Genomic DNA, 17,440 nt, shown 5'->3' on the forward strand with positions numbered 1-17,440 from the left:
TCTGCCTCCTCTCTCTGCCTCCTCTCTCTCTGCCTCTTCTCTCTCTGCCTCTTCTCTCTCTGCCTCCTCTCTCTCTGCCCCCTCTCTCTCTGCCTCCTCTCTCTCTGCCTCCTCTCTCTCTGCCTCCTCTCTCTCTGCCTCCTCTCTCTCTGCCTCCTCTCTCTCCGCCCCCTCTCTCTCTGCCCCCTCTCTCTCTGCCCCCTCTCTCTCTGCCCCCTCTCTCTCTGTCTCCTCTCTCTCCCTCCCTTCATTTTCCCCGCCATCTCTCGCACACGCTCCAGACGCCTTGATGAAAATGGTCCACCCTCACCAGGGACACGGAACGCCGAACACGTTACCTGCTGCGGGATTCCAGGTCTGGGTTGGTGTTGTCGACGGCAACTCTCTTGCCGTCTCTCAGGGCCGCCTCGCAGACGGTCACACACTTCTGCCATGACCCCAATGTGTCCTGCCAGGGAAAGGGAGGTCAAAGGTTAGAGGTTGTCAGGCTCTCTGACAGTGCGGAGATCCTCAGTACTGACCCTCTGACAGTGCGGCACTCCCTCAGTACTGACCCTCTGACAGTGCGGCGCTCCCTTAGTACTGACCCTCTGACAGTGCGGCACTCACTCAGTACTGACCCTCTGACAGTGCAGCACTCCCTCAGTACCGACCCTCTGACAGTGCGGCACTCCCTCAGTACTGACCCTCTGACAGTGCGGCTCTCCCTCAGTACTGACCCTCTGACAGTGCGGCACTCACTCAGTACTGACCCTCTGACAGTGCAGCACTCCCTCAGTACTGACCCTCTGACAGTGCGGCACTCCCTCAGTACTGACCCTCTGACAGTGTGGCACTTCCTCAGTACTGACCCTCTGACAGTGCGGCACTCCCTCAGTACTGACCCTCTGACAGTGCGGCACTCCCTCAGTACTGACCCTCTGACAGTGCGGCACTCCCTCAGTACTGACCCTCTGACAGTGCGGCATTCCCTCAGTACTGACTCTCTGACAGTGCGACACTCCCTCAGTACTGACCCTCTGACAGTGCGGCACTCCCTCAGTACTGACCCTCTGACAGTGCGGTGCTCGCTCAGTACTGACCCTCTGACAGTGCGGCACTCCCTCAGTACTGACCCTCTGACAGTGCGGCACTCCCTCAGTATTGACCCTCTGACAGTGCGGCACTCCCTCAGTACTGACCCTCTGACAGTGCGGCACTCCCTCAGTACTGACCCTCTGACAGTGCGGCACTCCCTCAGTACTGACCCTCTGATAGTGCGGCACACCCTCAGCACTGACCCTCTGACAGTGCGGCACTCCCTCAGTACTGACCCTCTGACAGTGCGGCACTCCCTCAGTACTGACCCTCTGACAGTGCGGCACTCTCTCAGTACTGACTCTCTGACAATGCGGCACTCCCTCAGTACTGACCCTCTGACAGTGCTGCACTCCCTCAGTACTGACCCTCTGACAGTGCTGCACTCCCTCAGTACTGACCCTCTGAAAGTGCGGCACTCCCTCAGTACTGACCCTCTGACAGTGCGGCACTCCCTCAGTACTGACTCTCTGACAATGCGGCACTCCCTCAGCACTGACCCTCTGACAGTGCAACACTCCCTCAGTACTGACCCTCTGACAGTGCGGCACTCCCTCAGCACTGACCCTCTGAAAGTGCAGCACTCCCTCAGTACTGACCCTCTGACAGTGCGGCACTCCCTCAGTACTGACCCTCTGACAGTGCGGCACTCTCTCAGCACTGACCCTCTGACAGTGCGGCACTCCCTCAGCACTGACCCTCTGACAGTGCAACACTCCCTCAGTACTGACCCTCTGACAGTGCGGCACTCCCTCAGTACTGACCCTCTGACAGTGCAGCACTCCCTCAGTACTGACCCTCCGACAGTGCGGCACTCCCTCAGTTTTTTTGCCACCCTGGTTAAATCTCTGACTAAGCCTCCATACTTCTCCATCTCTGTGAGCAGGTGGGTGCTGGAGAAGCTCCTTCTTATCCCTTCCGAGGTTTTACTATTCTGCGCTCGCAGACTTACAACTCCCGGGAATCCTAACAGCGAGTGAGAGGATGAGCTCGTCGGCTCGGCCCAATATCCAAGGCTGCCGTGACAACCTCGGCGCGCAGCGGCAAGTTACGATACATACTGGATCACGTGTCTCCTACCGTGAGCTGATGTGGACGGCTGTTGCTTGTTACGGAGCGAAGCCAGCATTGTGGGTTCAATTCGTTGTAGTGGCTGAGGTGATTCCGGAGGTTATTCAACTGTGTCCCTCGCCCAAGGTGCGGTGTCTGTTTCTAGTTTCATTTTCAGCCCTGCCCAGTGTCGGTTTCTAGTTCCATTTTCAGCCCTGCCCCGTGTCGGTTTCTAGTTTCATTTTCAGCCCTGCCCCGTGTCAGTTTCTAGTTCCATTTTCAGCCCTGCCCCGTGTCTGTTTCCAGTTTCATTTTCAGCCCTGCCCCGTGTCTGTTTCTAGTTTCATTTTCAGCCCTGCCCCCTGTCGGTTTCTAGTTTCATTTTCAGCCCTGTCCCGTGTCTGTTTCTAGTTTCATTTTCAGCCCTGCCCCGTGTCGGTTTCTAGTTCCATTTTCAGCCCTGCCCCGTGTCGGTTTCTAGTTCCATTTTCAGCCCTGCCCCGTGTCTGTTTCTAGTTTAGATCGTTTGGAGGCTTGGGCGCAGAGATGGCAGATGGAGTTTAATCCGGACAAATGTGAGGGAATGCATTTTGGAAGGTCTAATGCAGGTAGGGAATATACAGTGAATGGTAGAACCCTCAAGAGTATTGACAGTCAGAGAGATCTAGGAGTACAGGTCCACAGGTCACTGAAAGGGGCAACACAGGTGGAGAAGGCAGTCAAGAAGGCATACGGCATGCTTGCCTTCATTGGCCGGGGCATTGAGTATAAGAATTGGCAAGTCATGTTGCAGTTGTATAGAACCTTAGTTAGGCCACACTTGGAGTATAGTGTTCAATTCTGGTCGCCACACTACCAGAAGGATGTGGAGGCTTTAGAGAGGGTGCAGGAGAGATTTACCAGGATGTTGCCTGGTATGGAGGGCATTAGCTATGAGGAGCGCTTGAATAAACTCGGTTTGTTCTCACTGGAACGAAGGAGGTTGAGGGGCGACCTGATAGAGGTCTACAAAATTATGAGGGGCATAGACAGAGTGGATAGTCAGAGGCTTTTCCCCAGGGTAGAGGGGTCAATTACTAGGGGGCATAGGTTTAAGGTGAGAGGGGCAAGGTTTAGAGTAGATGTACGAGGCAAGTTTTTTACGCAGAGGGTAGTGGGTGCCTGGAACTCGCTACCGGAGGAGGTGGTGGAAGCAGGGACGATAGTGACATTTAAGGGGCATCTTGACAAATACATGAATAGGATGGGAATCGAGGGATACGGATCCCGGAAGTGTAGAGGATTGTAGTTTAGTCGGGCAGCATGGTCGGCACAGGCTTGGAGGGCCGAAGGGCCTGTTCCTGTGCTGTACATTTCTTTGTTCTTTGTTCATTTTCAGCGCGACCCCGGATCTGATTTTTAGTTTCATTTTCCGCGTCCTGCTGTGGGTTGTGAGGAAAGCAGCTGAGTGTTTCTCCGACTGACGTCTGAAAGCTTTGTGAATAAATCTGTAAGCCGCGGAGTGCGAGCTTTATTTATAGGTGGCGTTTGTCCTCTGTGTGTGTATGTGTGGAAGTTGCTTCATTGAAAGTTGAGAAGTAGATGGAAAAATGTGCTCAAAGACCTTTCTTTATTTAATTCTGTCAGGACCGTTTAACCGATAATTGAAAGCTGTTTTTTCCGTGGATATTAACGGGGGGGGGGGGGGGGGGGGGGGGGGGACACACACACCCTGTAGTTTGTTTCGATATAAAAGATCTCGAGAGGTCGGTGGAATTGCTCCTTGGTCGAAGGATCCTCTCCGCAAAGTTTACAATGCAAACACTTGTCGGGGTCGCGCCCGGATTCCTGATATAAATTGGGGATTTGCAACCGTCCCCGACTGGGGAATATATCGGCCGTTCCTTCACCGTGGCTGGGTCAGCATCCCCGGAACTCCCTCCCTAACACCTGTACCTACACCATCGCGGGGTCGCAGCGGGTTCAAGATGGCGGCTCGCCCACCACCTCCTCCGAGGGACAGTGGGGGGGAGGGGGGGGGGCAAGGGGACGTTAAAAAGGCTGGGTCCGAGCCAGCGACGCCCAGGGTCCGGTGAGAGAGTCTCGTTTAAAGTCCTTCCTTCGAAAACAAATGGCGCCCCCCCCCCCCCACCGCGACCTCTGACCCCAGCCCGCGTACCCGGAGAGGTCGTCATCCAATGGCGCGCCCACTCACCCCGATTGGCGTACACGTATCCGTCCCGGACCAGGTGCTGCTGGATAAAGGTGGATTTCCCGGCTGGGTGGAGAGAGGAACGAGGGTCAGAATGAGGACAAGTGGGGTTCAGAGGAAGAGGCGTCATCAGCTGCAATCCCCGCGCATCCCCCCACCCCACCCCCTCCCACCGCTCTGCCCCACACCTCAGATTTGCGCCGCAGGACTGCCACCTTCAGGCTAAGCGGGCAGCTGGGATTTATTGGCCAAGCCTGCGATTACATGGATTATTGGAAGCGCGAATGGCCGACAGAGCTTCGCGATGGATTAACCGGCTAGCTGATCGACACATGCCCATGAGCAGATACCCTGCTGACTATGTGTAGAAGCCAGGTATTTCGAATACAACTAGTATAGGTAAAAGATAGCTGTTTAAGCATAAATGTTGAGCCCCAGTTTTAAATACCCATTTATACAGCATAGATCACTTTTACTGAGGTCCGTTGTTCTGGCAAATGCATATTTTCAAAGACAGTGTGACATTAAAACAGCACAGTTGCAAGATAATTTGACACTGCTTGTGCTAATTGTCAAGGCCAAGGACTGAATACCACAGCAACATGAAGGCACCATTGTTCACAATGCAGATAACAGCTGGGTCAGAGAAGCTGATGTTGCACATTGAAGATGGACGGCTTGCCATCAAATCAAATGTGTTTGAGTCCAACCCAAACCAATTAGGATTATATTGGGGTGAGATTAGACGACTTGAGACAGATATGAAAGTGTATAACTGAAAAGTTTCTCCCCGGCCATTTTAAGTTAGGTTTGGTTTTAGTGTTTAGTTTAGTCAGTTTTTGTCCTTTATAGTCTCCATTTTAGAGATGTCTTTTGGGGGTTCTGTCAGTCTAACAGTCTGTGTCAGTGATGTTAGTCCACTTTTGACTTTGAGTTTGAGTTTAGCTGAAGATTAGCTTTCTCTCTCTTCATGTTTCATTGCCAGACTTTGACCTTTTAAAAGTTACTTTCGAGCTGTCTGCCTAAGCAAAGAAAGATAATGTCTGTAATTCTCTGAAAGCTTCGAATTGTCTACGAATTGCCTTTTAAATGACTTTCAAATTGTCTACGAATTGCCTTTTAAATGACTTTCAAATTGTAATCAAGCGACTACAAATAAAACAATTCTTATTGGCCCCTGAGAAGTTTATACTGCAAATTTCTGCTGCGTTCCAGTATTCGCAAAGTGCTACTGATAACCGAATAGCAGAGATGATATAAATTCCTCCAACTATACACAGTCGAATAATACAAGGAATCGAACAACTTAACACAGTCGACAAATAGTACAAATCTTACAACTTGTCGTATTGCGCCAGGACTTGATTCATCAACTAAGCTTCCCCCAAACTTGGCGTGGTTCGACAGGTTAAGATCCCTATAAATTAAAGATTCCTTCACTATGTACCCAGGTATCTTAGCAGATGGTGAGGGTTTAAGAGATGGCGGTGGGGAAGATTCTAGAACGGCACCAGATACAATCAGGTGGAGATCTAATTGTGGCCTTCAAAACCGGGACGGCTTTCAATTGAGTAAAAGGGGAGATAGTTTCCACAGCATCACGTCATGGTGTACAGGACAGATAGAGGGCTGCAATTCACCTCGTTCCTCCTCGCTGTAACCACACCCCCCCCCCCCCATTCTCCCATTTCCCAGTAATCAGCCAATCCGTTCAAACGCCTCAATTGAACCCGCCTCCCCCTCCCCCCCTCTCCCATTCCCCCGCCTCATGATTTTGAAAACCTCGATCAAATCTCCTCTCGATCTTCTCTTCGATACGGAGAACATCCCAACTTTTCCATCTCTCCTCGTGGGTGAGGTCCCTCATCCCCGCAATCATTCTCCTCAATCCTTCCTGCTCTCTCTCACTGTCTCTCTGTCCCTCTCTCTGTCTCTGTGTCGGTCCTGTCTCCCTCTCTCTCTCCCCCCTCCCTCTCTCTCTCTCCCCCTCCCTCTCTCTCTCTCCCCCCTCCCTCTCTCTCTCTCCCCCCTCCCTCTCTCTCTCTCCCCCCTCCCTCTCTCTCTCTCCCCCCTCCCTCTCTCTCTCTCCCCCTCCCTCTCTCTCTCTCCCCCTCCCTCTCTCTCTCTCCCCCCTCCCTCTCTCTCTCTCCCCCCTCCCTCTCTCTCTCCCCCCTCCCTCTCTCTCTCCCCCCCTCTCTCTCCCCCCGCCTCTCTCTCCCCCCCGCCTCTCTCCCCCCCCGCATCTCTCTCTCCCCCCGCCTCTCTCTCTCTCTCCCCTCCCCCCTCTCCCCCCCCCCCCTCCTTCTCTCTCTCCCCCTCTCTCTCATAGAACATAGAACAATACAGCGCAGTACAGGCCCTTCGGCCCACGATGTTGCACCGAAACAAAAGCCATCTAACCTACACTATGCCATTATCATCCATATGTTTATCCAATAAACTTTTAAATGCCCTCAATGTTGGCGAGTTCACTACTGTAGCAGGTAGGGCATTCCAGGCCTCACTACTCTTTGCGTAAAGAACCTACCTCTGACCTCTGTCCTATATCTATTACCCCTCAGTTTAAAGCTATGTCCCCTCGTGCCAGCCATTTCCATCCGCGGGAGAAGGCTCTCACTGTCCACCCTATCCAACCCCCTGATCATTTTGTATGCCTCTATTAAGTCTCCTCTTAACCTTCTTCTCTCCAACGAAAACAACCTCAGGTCCATCAGCCTTTCCTCATAAGATTTTCCCTCCATACCAGGCAACATCCTGGTAAATCTCCTCTGCACCCGCTCCAAAGCCTCCACGTCCTTCCTATAATGCGGTGACCAGAACTGTACGCAATACTCCAAATGCGGCCGTACCAGAGTTCTGTACAGCTGCAACATGACCTCCCGACTCCGGAACTCAATCCCTCTACCAATAAAGGCCAACACTCCATAGGCCTTCTTCACAACCCTATCAACCTGTGTGGCAACTTTCAGGGATCTATGTACATGGACACCTAGATCTCTCTGCTCATCCACACTTTCAAGAACTTTACCATTAGCCAAATATTCCGCATTCCTGTTATTCCTTCCAAAGTGAATCACCTCACACTTCTCTACATTAAACTCCATTTGCCACCTCTCAGCCCAGCTCTGCAGCTTATCTATATCCCTCTGTAACCTGCTACATCCTTCCACACTATCGACAACACCACCGACTTTAGTATCGTCTGCAAATTTACTCACCCACCCTTCTGTGCCTTCCTCTAGGTCATTGATAAAAATGACAAACAGCAACGGCCCCAGAACAGATCCTTGTGGTACTCCACTTGTGACTGTACTCCATTCTGAACATATCCCATCAACCACCACCCTCTGTCTTCTTTCAGCGAGCCAATTTCTGATCCACATCTCTAAATCACCCTCAATCCCCAGCCTCCGTATTTTTTGCAATAGCCTACCGTGGGGAACCTTATCAAACGCTTTGCTGAAATCCATATACACCACATCAACTGCTCTACCCTCGTCTACCTGTTCAGTCACCTTCTCAAAGAACTCGATAAGGTTTGTGAGGCATGACCTACCCTTCACAAAGCCATGCTGACTATCTCTGATCATATTATTCCTATCTAGATGATTATAAATCTTGTCTCTTATAATCCCCTCCAAGACTTTACCCACTACAGACGTGAGGCTCACCGGTCTATAGTTGCCGGGGTTGTCTCTGCTCCCCTTTTTGAACAAAGGGACCACATTTGCTGTCCTCCAGTCCTCTGGCACTATTCCTGTCGCCAATGATGACATAAAAATCAAAGCCAAAGGTCCAGCAATCTCTTCCCTGGCCTCCCATAGAATCCTAGGATAAATCCCATCAGGTCCCGGGGACTTATCTATTTTCAGCCTGTCCAGAATTGCCAACACCTCTTCCCTACATACCTTAATGCCATCTATTCTATTAGCCTGGGGCTCAGCATTCTCCTCCACAACATTATCTTTTTCCTGAGTGAATACTGACGAAAAATATTCATTTAGTATCTCGCCTATCTCTTCAGACTCCACAAACAATTTCCCATCCCTGTCCTTGACTGGTCCTACTCTTTCCCTAGTCATTCGCTTATTCCTGACATACCTATAGAAAGCTTTTGGGTTTTCCTTGATCCTTCCTGCCAAATACTTCTCATGTCCCCTCCTTGCTCGTCTTAGCTCTCTCTTTAGATCCTTCCTCGCTACCTTGTAACTATCCATCGCCCCAACCGAAACTTCACACTTCATCTTCACATAGGCCTCCTTCTTCCTCTTAACAAGAGATTCCACTTCCTTGGTAAACCACGGTTCCCTCGCTCGACGCCTTCCTCCCTGTCTGACCGGTACATACTTATCAAGAACACGCAGTAGCTGATCCTTGAACAAGCCCCACTTATCCAGTATGCCCAACACTTGCAGCCTACTTCTCCACCTTATCCCCCCCAAGTCACGTCTAATGGCATCATAATTGCCCTTCCCCCAGCTATAACTCTTGCCCTGCGGTGTATACTTATCCCTTTCCAGCATTAACGTAAACGTCACCGAATTGTGGTCACTGTCCCCAAAGTGCGCTCCTACCTCCAAATCCAACACCTGGCCTGGTTCATTACCCAAAACCAAATCCAACGTGGCCTCGCCTCTTGTTGGCCTGTCAACATATTGTTTCAGGAAACCCTCCTGCACACACTGTACAAAAAACGACCCATCTATTGTACTCGAACTATATCTTTTCCAGTCAATATTTGGAAAGTTAAAGTCTCCCATAATAACTACCCTGTTACTTTCGCTCATATCCAGAATCATCTTCGCCATCCTTTCCTCTACATCCCTAGAACTATTAGGAGGCCTATAAAAAACTCCCAACAGGGTGACCTCTCCTTTCCTGTTTCTAACTTCAGCCCATACTACCTCGGAAGAAGAGTCCCCATCTAGCATCCTCTCCGCCACCGTAATACTGCTCTTGACTAGCAGCGCCACACCTCCCCCTCTTTTGCCTCCTTCTCTGAGCTTACTAAAACACCTAAACCCCGGAACCTGCAACATCCATTCCTGTCCCTGCTCTATCCATGTCTCCGAAATGGCCACAACATCGAAGTCCCAGGTACCAACCCATGCTGCCAGTTCCCCTACCTTGTTTCGTATACTCCTGGCATTGAAGTAGACACACTTCAAACCACCTACCTGAACACTGGCCCCCTCCTGCGACGTCAAATCTGTGCTCCTGACCTCTATACTCTCATTCTCCCTTACCCTAAAACTACAATCCAGGTTCCCATGCACTCTCGTTCTCTCTCTCGCTCGTTCCCTCTCTCTCCCTCTTCTCAGAAGATACAGCAGGACATAGATACGTTTGGAGACTTGGGCGGAGAGATGGCAAATGGAGTTTAATCCGGACAAATGTGAGGTAATGCATTTTGGTCGGTCTAACATAGAGGGGAAATATACCGTAAATGGCAAAACTCTGAGGAATATAGAGAGTCAGAGAGATCTGGGCGATGCAGGTCCTCAGGTCACTGAAAGGGGCGACACAGGTGGAGAAGGTAGTCAAGAAGGCAGACGGCATGCTTGCCTTCGTTGGCCGGGGCATTGAGTATAAGAATTGGCAAGTCATGTTGCAGCTGTATAGAACCTTAGTCAGGCCACACTTGGAGTATCGTGTTCAATTCTGGTCGCCACACTAGCAGAAGGATTGGAGGCTTTAGAGAGGGTGCAGAAGAGATTTACCAGAATGTTGCCTGGTATGGGGGGCATTAGCTATGAGGAGCGGTTGAATAAACTTGGTTTGTTCTCACTGGAACAACGGAGGTTGAGGGGCGACCTGATGGAGGTCTACAAAAGTATGAGGGGCATAGACAGAATGGATAGTCAGAGGCTTTTCCCCGGGGTAGAGGGGTCAATTACTAGGGGGCATAGGTTTAAGGTGCGAGGGACAATGTTTAGAGTAGATGTACGAGGCAAGTTTTTTTACACAGAGGGTAGTGGGTGCCTGGAACTCGCTACCGGAGGAGGTGGTGGAAGCAGGGACGATAGTGACAAATACATGAATAGGATGGGAATAGAGGGATACGAATCCCGGAAGTGTAGAAGATTTTAGTTCAGTCGGGCAGCATGGTCGGCACGGGCTTGGAGGGCCGAAGGGCCTGTTCCTGGGCTGTATTGTTCTTTCTTCTCTCTCTCCAATGTGTTCACATCCTTCCTATAGTTTGGCCCAGCACTGTCCACAATATTCCAGCTGAGGTCTAACTAGTGTCTTGTACAAGTCCAGCACCTTCTCCCCGCTCCTGTACTCTGTCCCTGTTAATACAGCCCAGAATACTCTCCGCTTTATCAACTGCTCTCTCCACCTGTCCTGTCACCTTCAATCACCTCCGCACATCTACACCCAGGTCTCTCTGCTCCTGATCCTGCTTTAGAATTTTACCCTTTATTTGAGATTGTCTCTCTGTGCTCTTCCTCCCGAAGTGCATCATCTCACACTTCTCCGCGCTGAACTGCATCTGCCGCCCGTTCGCCCCACGCCACCAACTTGTCCATGTCCTTCTGAAGTTCCGCACTGTCCTCCTCAGAGTTCACAACCCTTCCAAGTATCGTATCCTCGTGGAATTAACCCCTCCACACCAAGATCTAGATTATGGTCACGCGGGAGTACCTTTAAGAAGTGGGTGTTTATCAGTGATGTCAGAGAGTGGGTGCAGCTGGGCTGTCTGTCAGCTTCTTCCTTTCGTTTTAGGCTGTTTGCTGCAGGGTGTGTTTTAGTTTCGTCTTCAGTGTTGGAGCTGAAGCCAGCCGGAGCGGGTGTACTGTTGATCTCTCTGCCATCAAAAGACCATCTCTTGATCATTTGGTGAATTCAGAATTGCAAATGACAATCGCCAGGCAGGAATGTTCCCTTCCAGTCGGGGAACACTTCAGCAGCCGAGGGCATTCAGCCTCTGATCTCCGGGTGAGCGTTCTCCAAGGCGGCCTTCAGGACGCGCGACAACGCAGAATCGCCGAGCAGAAGCTTCGAGCCAAGTTCCGCACACGAGTACGGCCCCAACCGGGACCTGGGATTCATGTCGCATTACATTCATCCCCCACCATCTGGCCTGCGAAATCCTACCAACTGTCCTGGCTTGAGACAATTCACACCTCTTCAACCTGGGGTTACCCCATCTCTGGATCTGTAAAGATTTAATCACTTGCTAATGCTCACCTTCCAAGCATTGTCTGGCATCTTTGAATTTGTCTGTATATATGTTTCTGGAACATACCTCTTCATTCACCTGAGGAAGGAGCAGCGCTCCGAAAGCTGGTGATTCGAAACAAACTTTAACCTGGTGTTGCAAAACTTCTTACTGTGCTCACCCCAGTCCAACGCCGGCATCTCCGCATCGTAAATGTTCTCAGTAGTGAATGTAAATTTGCTTCTGTTAAAAGGGTCTTTTGTCTTCTGGATGTTGTTTGGGGAAGTTATTAAGGATTACTTAGTGTTGGATTCTTTGGGGGTTGTATTTGAATTGATGGTTGCTAAGATGTTCACTGTATGTTTTAAAAAGGTCAACTTGAGTACATGGAATAAACATTGTTTTGCTTTTAAAAAATACTTTTCCAGTTCTGCTCGACCGTACCTGTCGAGTGGGCCGTGTGCTCCCCATACCACAATCTAGTAAACGTTGTGGGTCAGGGGAACTCCATGCTACACTTTGGGGTTCTCTAAACCCTGGCCCATAACATTATTAATGGGGATCACAGGACTCGGAGCAGGAGTAGGTCATTCAGCCCCCTCGAGCTCGCTCTGCCTTATTTCCTGGGGAAAATTGATGTACAGAGAGATCTGGGAGTTCAGGTCCATTGTACCCTGAAGGTGGCAACGCAGGTCGATAGAGTGGTCAAGAAGGCATACGGCATGCTTGCCTTCATCGGACGGGGTATTGAGTACAAGAGTCGGCGGGTCATGTTACAGTTGTATAGGACTTTGGTTAGGCCACATTTGGAATACTGCGTGCAGTTCTGGTCGCCACATTACCAGAAGGATGTGGATGCTTTAGAGAGGGTGCAGAGGAGGTTCACCAGCATGTTGCCTGGTATGGAGGGTGCGAGCTATGAAGAAAGTAGATTAGGATTGTTTTCGTTGGAAAGACGGAGGTTTGAGGGGGGACCTGATTGAGGTCTACAAAATTATGAGCGGTATAGACAGGGAATGAAATGAAAATGGCTTGTCACAAGTAGGCTTCAAATGAAGTTACTGTGAAAAGCCCCTAGTCGCCACATTCCGGCACCTGTTCGGGGAGGCTGTTACAGGAATTGAACCGTGCTGCTGGCCTGCCTTGGTCTGCTTTCAAAGCCAGCGATTTAGCCCTGTGCTAAACAGCCCCTAATAGATAGCAACAAGCTTTTTCCAAGAGTGGGGGACTCAATTACAAGGGGTCACGATTTCAAGGTGAGAGGGGGAAAGTTTAAGGGAGATGTGCGTGGAAAGTTTTTTACGCAGAGGGTGGTGGGAGCCTGGAACGCTTTGCCAGCGGAGCTGGTAGAGGCGGGCACGATAGCGTCATTTAAGATGCATCTCGACAGATATATGAACGGGCGGGGAACAGAGGGAAGTAGATCCTTGGAAAATAGGCGACAGGTTTAGGTAAAGGATCTGGATCGACGCAGGCTGGGAGGGCTGAAGGGCCTGTTCCTGTGCTGTAATTTTCTTTGTTCTTTGTTTGAGAGACGCAAGTTTGTCCCATCTCAGTTTTAAATCTGCTACCCCCTTACCATAAAACAATGACCTCTCGTTCTGGAATGCCCACTAAGGGGCAATTTAGCACGGCCAATCCACCTAACCTGCACATCTTTGGACACTAAGGGACAATTTAGCACGGCCAATCCACCTAACCTGCACATCTTTGGACACTAAGGGACAATTTAGCACGGCCAATCCACCTAACCTGCACATCTTTGGACACTAAGGGACAATTTAGCACGGCCAATCCACCTAACCTGCACATCTTTGGACACTAAGGGACAATTTAGCACGGCCAATCCACCTAACCTGCACATCTTTGGACACTAAGGGGCAATTTAGCACGGCCAATCCACCTAACCTGCACATCTTTGGACACTAAGGGGCAATTTAGCACGGCCAATCCACCTAACCTGCACATCTTTGGACACTAAGGGTCAATTTAGCACGGCCAATCCACCTAACCTGCACATCTTTGGACACTAAGGGACAATTTAGCACGGCCAATCCACCTAACCTGCACATCTTTGGACACTAAGGGACAATTTAGCACGGCCAATCCACCTAACCTGCACATCTTTGGACACTAAGGGACAATTTAGCACGGCCAATCCACCTAACCCGCACATCTTTGGACACTAAGGGACAATTTAGCACGGCCAATCCACTTGACCTGCACATCTTTGGACACTAAGGGACAATTTAGCACGGCCAATCCACCTAACCCACACATCTTTGGACACTAAGGGACAATTTAGCACGGCCAATCCACCTAACCTGCACATCTTTGGACACTAAGGGGCAATTTAGCACGGCCAATCCACCTAACCTGCAGATCTTTGGACACTAAGGGACAATTTAGCGCAGCCAATCCACCTAACCTGCACATCTTTGGACACTAAGGGACAAATTAGCACGGCCAATCCACCTAACCTGCACATCTTTGGACACTAAGGGACAATTTAGCATGGCCAATCCACCTAACCTGCACATCTTTGGACACTAAGGGACAATTTAGCACGGCCAATCCACCTAACCTGCACATCTTTGGACACTAAGGGACAATTTAGCACGGCCAATCCACTTGACCTGCACATCTTTGGACACTAAGGGACAATTTAGCACGGCCAATCCACCGAACCCGCACATCTTTGGACACTAAGGGACAATTTAGCACGGCCAATCCACCTAACCCGCACATCTTTGGACACTAATGGACAATTTAGCACGGCCATTCCACCGAACCGACACATCTTTGGACACTAAGGGTTAATTTAGCACGGCCAATCCACTTGACCTGCACATCTTTGGACACTAAGGGACAATTTAGCACGGCCAATCCACCTAACCTGCACATCTTTGGACACTAAGGGGCAATTTAGCACGGCCAATCCACCTAAGCTACACATCTTTGGACACTAAGGGACAATTTAGCACGGCCAATCCACCTAACCTGCACATCTTTGGACACGAAGGGACAATTTAGCACGGCCAATCCACCTAACCGACACATCTTTGGACACTAAGGGACAATTTAGCACGGCCAATCCACTTGACCTGCACATCTTTGGACACTAAGGGGCAATTTAGCACGGCCAATCCACCTAACCTGCACATCTTTGGACACTAAGGGACAATTTAGCACGGCCAATCCACCTAACCTGCACATCTTTGGACACTAAGGGGCAATTTAGCACGGCCAATCCACCTAAGCTACACATCTTTGGACACTAAGGGACAATTTAGCACAGCCAATCCACCTAACCCGCACATCTTTGGACACTAAGGGGCAATTTAGCACGGCCAATCCACCTAACCTGCACATCTTTGGACACTAAGGGACAATTTAGCACAGCCAATCCACCTAACCTGCACATCTTTGGACACTAAGGGTTAATTTAGCACGGCCAATCCACCTAACCTGCACATCTTTGGACACTAAGGGGCAATTTAGCACGGCCAATCCACCTAACCTGCACATCTTTGGACACTAAGGGGCAATTTAGCACGGCCAATCCACCTAAGCTACACATCTTTGGACACTAAGGGACAATTTAGCACGGCCAATCCACCTAACCTGCACATCTTTGGACACTAAGGGACAATTTAGCACGGCCAATCCACCTAACCTGCACATCTTTGGACACTAAGGGACAATTTAGCACGGCCAATCCACCTAACCTGCACATCTTTGGACACTCAGGGCAATTTAGCACGGCCAATCCACCTAACCTGCACATCTTTGGACACTAAGGGACAATTTAGAACATCCAATCCACCTAACCTGCACATCTTTGGACACTAAGGGACAATTTAGCATGGCCGATCCACCTAACCTGCACGTCTTTGGACACTAAGGGACAACTTAGCACGGCCAATCCACCTAAGCTACACATCTTTGGACACTAAGGGACAATTTTAGCACGGCCAATCCACCTAACCTGCACATCTTTGAACTGTGGGAGGAAACCGGAGCACCCGGAGGAAACCCACGCAAACACGTGGAGTTAAAACTCCACACCGCCAGTAACCCGAGACGGGAATCGAACCCGGGTCCCTGGCACCGTGAACGCCACTGGCATCGTTAAACTGGCTGCCAGCGTGACCCTTGGCGCAATCAGGATTGCTCCACTAGCGCTGCCCAACTGCGGAATTGCGTCTGTAATATTGGACGCTGCGTTCTGATTGAGTTGTGCTCAAGTACGGTCGGGGACTTAGCCTGTCACGGATGGTCGAAGGGACGTGCCGTGTGGTGCGACCCGCCAGTCATTGGGGCAGCTACCAATCGTCCTGCCAACCTTCTATCCCAGTTCAACCGGCCCAGGTCCTTTCTTACCCCGCCGAAGTCGGGCCCTCCCTTCCCAGTTACTTTTCCCAGTTCTTGCCTCTCTCTCTCTCTGCCCTTTACGCTATTACTATCCTAGTCCACACCCAGATATTTATCTCCTCATACCGCCGGAATGTGGCGACGAGGGGCTTTTCACAGTCACTTCATTTGAAGCCTACTTGTGACAATAAGCGCTTATCATTTTCATCCTCCTGCTTCACCTCGCCCTAGCCGACACAGAGATGCGTCGGGGAAAGCTGCCATGAAAAGGGTGTCGCCGTTTTCACAGTCGAGCTGAAACCTTCAGGCTAAGCCGATAGGTAGGATTTATTCGCTAGGCAACAATTACACAGAGGGTGGAGTGAAAGGTCCCCGGTGGTCGGGTGTGGTGGGGAGGGTGGGGGAGTGGGAGGGACTGAAGGCCAGGCGGGCCAGATGACCAGGCGATAGAGGATGAGTGATAAGACATGAAAACTCACAGCCAGGGAAGCCAACGGCCACGATGACCTCGGGACCGGCCGAAGTGAGGGAAGCAGATGGAGGTTCGTAGAGCGGAATGCTGAGGTCGAGGTTCCTCTGAGGGAGGGGGTGGAAGAGAGAGAGAGAGAGAGAGATGGTTAGAGCACACGCAGGCAGCGATCAAAACAAATACCAACAAGGTTGCAATCTCCTTCACCGAGAGAGTGCGACCATTCAGCCCCCCCTCCTCGAGTCTGTTACACAGGAACAGGAGGAGGCCCATTCAGCCCCCCCTCCTCGAGTCTGTTACACAGGAACAGGAGGAGGCCCATTCAGCCCCCCCTCCTCGAGTCTGTTACACTGGAACAGGAGGAGGCCCATTCAGCCTCTCGAGTCTGTTACACAGGAACAGGAGGAGGCCCATTCAGCCCCTCCCTCCTCGAGCCTGTTACAGAGGAACAGGAGGAGGCCCATTCAGCCCCCTCCTCAATCTGTCACACAGGAACAGGAGGAGGCCCATTCAGCCCCCTCCTCGAGTCTGTTACACAGGAACAGGAGGAGGCCCATTCAGCCCCTCGAGTCTGTTACACTGGAACAGGAGGAGACCCGTTCAGCCCCCTCCTCGAGTCTGTTACACAGGAACAGGAGGGGGCCCATTCAGCACCCCCTCCTCGAGTCTGTTACACAGGAACAGGAGGAGGCCCATTCAGCCCCCCCTCCTCGAGTCTGTTACACAGGGACAGGAGGAGGCCCATTCAGCCCCCCCTCCTCGAGTCTGTTACACAGGAACAGGAGGAGGCCCATTCAGCCCCTCCTCCTCGAGTCTGTTACACAGGAACAGGAGGAGGCCCGTTCAGCCCCTCGAGTCTGTTACACAGGAACAGGAGGAGGCCCATTCAGCCCCCCTCCTCGAGTCTGTTACACAGGAACAGGAGGAGGCCCGTTCAGCCCCTCGAGTCTGTTACACAGGAACAGGAGGAGGCCCATTCAGCCCCCCCTCCTCGAGTCTGTTACACAGGAACAGGAGGAGGCCCATTCGGCCCCCCTCCTCGAGTCTGTTACACAGGAACAGGAGGAGGCCCGTTCAGCCCCTCGAGTCTGTTACACAGGAACAGGAGGAAGCCCAT

The 17,440-nt window shown here is 51.1% G+C and overlaps 1 protein-coding gene across 1 annotated transcript in view; it reads right to left on the reverse strand.

Annotated features, from left to right (window-relative positions):
* Window positions 1-334: 334 nt before the first annotated feature.
* pnkp (polynucleotide kinase 3'-phosphatase) overlaps window positions 335-17,440 on the reverse strand; it is a 120,905-nt gene continuing 103,799 nt past the window's right edge. The window contains exons 9-11 of the mRNA XM_072501574.1: window positions 16,334-16,430; window positions 4,322-4,384; window positions 335-447 (exon numbers count right to left, since the gene is read on the reverse strand). Of these exons, the coding sequence (XP_072357675.1) occupies window positions 335-447; window positions 4,322-4,384; window positions 16,334-16,430 (273 nt within the window). The remainder of the gene's footprint in view (window positions 448-4,321; window positions 4,385-16,333; window positions 16,431-17,440) is intronic.

The sequence above is a fragment of the Scyliorhinus torazame genome, chromosome 5 (assembly GCF_047496885.1).
Source record: "Scyliorhinus torazame isolate Kashiwa2021f chromosome 5, sScyTor2.1, whole genome shotgun sequence".
In the NCBI taxonomy this organism is placed as follows: domain Eukaryota; kingdom Metazoa; phylum Chordata; class Chondrichthyes; order Carcharhiniformes; family Scyliorhinidae; genus Scyliorhinus; species Scyliorhinus torazame.